This window comes from Talpa europaea (genome assembly GCF_964194135.1).
Source record: "Talpa europaea genome assembly, chromosome: 10".
In the NCBI taxonomy this organism is placed as follows: Eukaryota; Metazoa; Chordata; class Mammalia; order Eulipotyphla; family Talpidae; genus Talpa; species Talpa europaea.
Window position 1 is genome coordinate 87,187,551 of NC_140077.1, and position 6,000 is coordinate 87,193,550.

Consider the following 6,000-nt stretch of genomic DNA (forward strand, 5'->3'; position numbering starts at 1 on the left):
AGCCGCTCAATCAGGCCACCGCTAATGAGTCTTCTTGTTGCAAACATCAAAGCCAGATCCATTCATGGATTTCCACCCATAAAACTGGCTGGGAGCCAAACTGCTGGGGGACCTCCAAGAGCAAGTGTCTGAGAAGCAGGTAAAGGGTGACCCAGATATTGCAAACAGAACAAACACACACACAAGTGAAAAGGACACTATGCTTTTCTAAGATTAATAACAGATACAAGATTAAGTTGATTGTTCCCCACACTGCCAGTTTTTCACAAATACTAATAATTAGGAAAAAAGAACTACACATAAAACCAACATTAAATATGAATGCCTGAAACACTACCTTGCACACAGTGAAAAGAGATTAAGCATTAGCCCATGAACGTCTCCATTTTGTTGCAATAAACTAAAGGATGTTCTGTTTTCAAACAAAGGGTTAGATAAAGACAAACTTAAAAACTATTACTTGAAAGTTAACTACAGAACTAAGGAATGCTGAGTGGGGAGAGGAGCCAGGACAAAGAGGGAGGGACCCCAGAAAGGGATGGAACACAGTGGACTATGGAGGTGGACTATGGGTACTTTGCTGGTGGGTGAACTATGGTTATAACACGTAGAGGTGGGGATCCTACACTCGCAACAAGCAAACAACAATGTAAACCAACATTAGCTCAATTAAAAAAGAGGAGGGAAAAAAGGAAAATGATTTATGTAGTTATTTAACACAAGAATTGGCCTTGGAAAGGAAGAGCAAGTAGAATGTTCCTGGCTGGCTTTTTTGAAGAAAAGCGAGGTCAGAGTGTCCACAGCACTGTGGGAACTGAGGTCCAGAAGATAACAGGGCCAATTTTTCCACAAATTCCTTATTAACATCTGGGAAAGACTTCTAATATATAGGAGGTGGCACCCCTGATTTGCCATGTCTGATATTAGAGCACACTAATTGATCCAAAGGAAGAAAATGGACACAAGTTGGCCAATCAGGTTCTTCCTTCTGGAAACTTCAAACCTGGGACACATAAATGCAGAGACTGGGAGATGTTGGAGTTGAGTCTTCTTACTGGCTGAATCCAAGAGACCCGTCATTCAAAACCAACTCTAGTTGTTAAATTGTGGAGATGGCTTACTTCTTGTCCACGTTGAGTCTTGGATAAACTTGTTTTTAAGTCTGTGGAAAAACTTGTTTTTAAGTTTGTGGAATACTCCTGAACCATTACAATAAATTTGCTCCTCCACTCCATCTTTTTTCTTAAGTAAAGCTAATTTCTGTTGCTTGCAAATTAAAGGACATTAACATAAAAAGAAAAGAACTTTCCAGTTTTCACCATTTCATCTTTTACTATGTATGGAGCACTACTGGCTGATAATGCGTGGAAGATGACTCTGGGGAGCAAAAGGCAGTTGGGCCTTTTTCAATGGCCTCTGCTGAGTCCCTATTCAATGCAGGTCCTGAATCCTATGTGGACACAGAACCCACTTCTTAAAGAAAAGATCTGTGAATAGTATCAAAGACCACATGAAAACAGTTATTTACATCTATAATACTAATCAAACCAGGGAAAATTGGGAAATTAAAATATGTAAAATTTTTACTTACACTTCCAGCCCAAACTTCAGGCCATCTTCCCTCCAGTTTATAATAGACATAAATAGGGTCACCTTTTTTAAAATTCACAAAACGACAATCCGGTCCTGTAAAATCTTCTAAAGCCTCACCCCGGTACATTAACACTATGTAAAGAGAGAGAGAAAAAAAAAAAAAAAAAACCAGACATCAGGTTTCAACTTTCACAGCCCGTATCGATTATTCCGGAAATACAAATACTGGAGACAACCATCAAGTGTCTACAGCACTCTGGAATTAATCACATTCAATTCATGTATGCAAAGCACCCACACTCTTTAGAGCTTTATTGCTGCAAATCATCACAATCCCTCAAGCAGAAAGGGAAGAGGTAAACTTTCCTTTTCCTCTAAGGATAATAAACAAAAAGCAACATACCCTTCACCACACAAACCTGGTCTCAAGTGAAACTTGGTTCTTTCGCTAATTTTCTAGTCCTAGATCTTTGCTGTTTTATAACATAAAGAGCTGCATTTTACAAGTAAATTCAAGTACAAATGCTGACAGGCTTAAGCAAGGAGAGATAATAGGAAATAAGAAAAGCACCCAGGAATCCCCATGGGGTCAATTAACTTGAACTAGCCACTAAAAGGCCCTCTCTTTAAGTGGTTGTAACTGCTAACACACAGCAGTAAACACTGTCAATTTCAAGTGTGGGCCAAGGTACTCTCTTTTCAGCATCTGGATGAATTAGTCGGGAAGGATATAACACCCCTTTATGTATCCAAATCTATTACAAGGAAATCTTCTGAAAATAATGTTGACTATCAGCAACATTAATAAGCTTTTAAAACAAAGAGAAAATACCCTATTTATGTATTTCTGTGTATAAAATAAAAGTGGACATCATGTGTAGCAGAGATAAGCGAAACTATGAGGATTGTTCAGTAGTTACACTCAGCCTAAAAATGCAGGATTTAAGTCACACTCAATCTAGGAACTGACAGGACTATGTTTCTTTTTGCTGGCCAAAAACGCAGTTTCTGATGTATGATGAAACAGACAATAAATGCAAGTAAGTAGCAAATAAAAAGAAGGGTGACATGGAAATAACACATTTCTAAGAGTTGATTGGCAATAAGTACAATGACACATCTCTTCAAATACTTGTCTGAGGAACAAACATAGATCTGAAGGAGGTTATTTGACGTTTGAAGCTAAAATTTGGCAATTTTAATATATGTCCATATGTTGATTCAGACAGCTGGGTGAAAGGTCAAGTGGAAGGTGACGGATAATTTAAGATTGGAGAGTCCCTCAGGTTTGGAAATGGCACTGTTTTTCTTGCCTCCCTCAGAAGAGATCCTTGAGGATTTATAACAACACATCAGATGACAACACAATACATTATATACAACACCTGTCTGGAAAGCACACAAGGGCACACACCTCTTTCTAAATACTTACATCACACAACACAACCCTGGACCCTGCTCTGGCAGCCTGTGTGTTTGGTAACATCTGTTTGGACACACGCCACTTCTCACAACTCAGGGCCCTTCCAAAGCCACCTCTCCTGCTGGGGAAGCTCAGGGATGCCATTCCCTCATCACATCACACCCAGGTTGGATAGTGCTCAAAGGCCAAGGAAGCAAACGCTTTGCATACCCAAGCCTGCTTGCTAATAACCTGCATCTGCTAGAAGAAGAAAGGGGGGAAAAATCGTGGAAGCTGCTCCACTTTTGCAGCGTCTGTTTACATCAGCCCTAGACTTACTCTCGGAATCGCTGAACAAAAATTCCAGATCACCCTCTCTTTCTCTTTTTTTACAGCACTGCAGTGATACGAACGCCTCAAATTATGAAATTGATGATTTAATAGCATTAATTTGAAGATGGATCACTAATCTGTAGGTCTGCAGATCTTTTCAGATTGAACATGTTTCTATAGGTATTGATCAGAATCTATGAACAACCGTTTCTGAAGCAGTTCTCGGTTGACTACGTGGATATCTGAGACCCGCCAGGAGGCCATAGGAATGACCCTGGTCGGGCAGGCAGATAGGAAGCGATACCAACAAAACAAGTGACTAAGGCTAAAACTGGTTTAGCTTATAAAACCCGTGGCATATATATCATTGCTTTAATAATTTCTGCATCTGAGTCGGGAAATGTCTGTCCTCTTTCACCGCCCACAACCCACCCCCCAATCCCAATCTGAGATGGGGAGAACAATTCTGCTTCCTGCGCACTGAACAGGCTGCAGGTCCCAGGTGGCCCATGCAGATCCTCGGCCTCTTCGAAGAGCGAAAATTTTTGGCCTTTCCGGTGTCCTCCCAGCCTGCAATTTGCAAGGAGCCCTTGTAGAAATGACAGGATGAGAGCGAGCCAGGACCGAGACCTCGCAATACAATGCGTCCCCGAGCGTCCCGGCTCGCCCCAAACCTAAACTCCAAACCCTGTCCTAAGGCGACAGAGCCCCAAACACGAGTGGAGCAGAAGAGTGATGGGGCAGCGCCAGGGCGCCTTTCCCCAGCGCCACCGGAATCTGCCCGCGCAGTCCTTAGCGCATCTGCCTGAGGGCTGCACCCGCCGAGGTCCCGAGGCGGGGGCTGGAAGGCGCCCGAGGTAGCGCGGGGAACCCGGCGCGCCAAGGGCGCACCCCATCCTCCCTGGCACCCCGGAGCCACCGCCGGGAGCCGCCCCCGGGGGACAGCGGGGAGCACCCTCTGGCCCCCATCGGTCAGCCCGGGAGAAATAAACCGCTGGCAACAAGTGGGAGGCGCAGTCCGCCGCGCCCCGGCCGGAGCCGCCGGGACAGAAAGGGGCCGAAGGGCTCGCGCAAACCCGTGCTCCGCCCGCCCCGCGCTCCCCGGCCCGATCCCCGGCCCGCATGCCGGGCAGCCGAGCTCCCGCCCCCGCGCCGCGCCCGCTCACTCACTGCTGCATTCGGGGTCCGCGCAGAGTTTGTGCTCCGAGAAGCGCCGGCCGGGGCCCGGATCCTGCTGGCCCCGCGCCCGCCCGGGCGGCCCGAGCATGAGCAGCCAGAGGAGCAGCCCCGGCGCCGCAGCCATGTTGTGGTCACCTCCGGAGCCGGTGACGCGGAGGCGGCGGCGGGCGGGGCCGGGGCGGAGCACTGGGGGCGCCGCCCGCCCGCGGGGAGAGCGCCCCAGCGACACGTCAGCGCCAGCCCGGGAGGAGCTGGGAGCGGAGCACCCGCTTCTCCCAGGCCCCGCCCCCCGCCGCTGCCGTGGCAACGGGGACTCGGAGGGCCTCTGCCCCGCCCAGCTCGCGACCCCCTTCATGGCGCCACGCACCCCTCTCAGATACCCCAACGCGGCTCTATCCCAACAACTGGCCCATTCTGGTGTCTTCTCCCGGCTTCGGATTTCAGGGTCGAAGCAAACCAGCGACCCCCCAATCCCAACCTCCCATCCTTGGTTTGGTACCTCCTCTGCTGAACTATGGATCCTACCCAGAATTTGCCACTGTTCATCTCTGTGGGGATCCCCCCCTTCAAAATCCCAGGACATCCCTTAGGGTCCCATAGTGCTCCCTTTTGATTAGGAAAAGTGGGGTTGGGGGGTGTAAGTGGAATGGTGGGTGGGTGATGTGACAAGAGGTCACTCTCTTGGTCTTTTAGTTTTATTTTTTGTTGTTTTTCTATTTAGAGCCTCTTGAAAATCTTGGGTCTTTAGGTCTTTATCCATGAGTAGCATTTTAATCCAACACAAATTTGTTGTGGTTACATTTTATGCTGTTGTGTTGCCAGACCCTGGCCAGAGCACTAAGGTATGAGTAAGAGGTATATCTACAGAAGAGCTATGTGGTCCTTTGAATCTTCCACTAAAGACACAATTTAGTGGAAACCAGCGGGCAGAAACCATAAAGAATAAATGTCAGCGTAGCAAAAAGCTAACTAACATCAGTGAACAGTCCCTGCGTGTTATTTCAGGTCTTCGCATCAATTCCTTTCATCTTCACAATAGTAGGTCCTATTACTGTCTATATTCTAAAGATGAGAACATTGAGACTTTCACATATCAGGTAAGTAAGGAAGCCAGGTAGTACTCTTTCTTTTTAAGCACATCTCTGTAAAGCCTCCATCAAACAACAATTAATTTTTGTACTTTGTTTCTTCACCAGAAGAACAAAACTCTTTTAAGTCTCAATATAACATCTGTATGTGCAATAACTCACACACACAAATACAAAGATCACAAGCTCACAGGTCAGCCTGGTGAAGACTGGCTACACTGTTCCAGTTGGAACACTCTGCACATGTGACCCTCCAGTGCTCACTGGGGTCTCTGCCAATGATCTCATCATGAGCATAATCAACATTATAAAAGAGGATCTAATCAGTAGGGAAAAAAGCAAAAATTAAAAATTTAGAAACCAAATAAAAAATTGAAAAAGAACATTAAAATTAAAAAGGAAAAA

At 46.1% G+C, this 6,000-nt stretch overlaps 1 protein-coding gene across 1 annotated transcript in view; it reads right to left on the reverse strand.

Annotated features, from left to right (window-relative positions):
• The window catches only part of MIA3 (MIA SH3 domain ER export factor 3), a gene marked incomplete at both ends in the record, with an annotated part of 44,262 nt that extends 39,631 nt beyond the window's left edge, over nt 1–4,631 (reverse strand). The window contains 2 exons of the mRNA XM_084245558.1: nt 1,592–1,725; nt 4,499–4,631. Of these exons, the coding sequence (XP_084101684.1) occupies nt 1,592–1,725; nt 4,499–4,631 (267 nt within the window). The remainder of the gene's footprint in view (nt 1–1,591; nt 1,726–4,498) is intronic.
• Nucleotides 4,632–6,000: the final 1,369 nt, after the last annotated feature.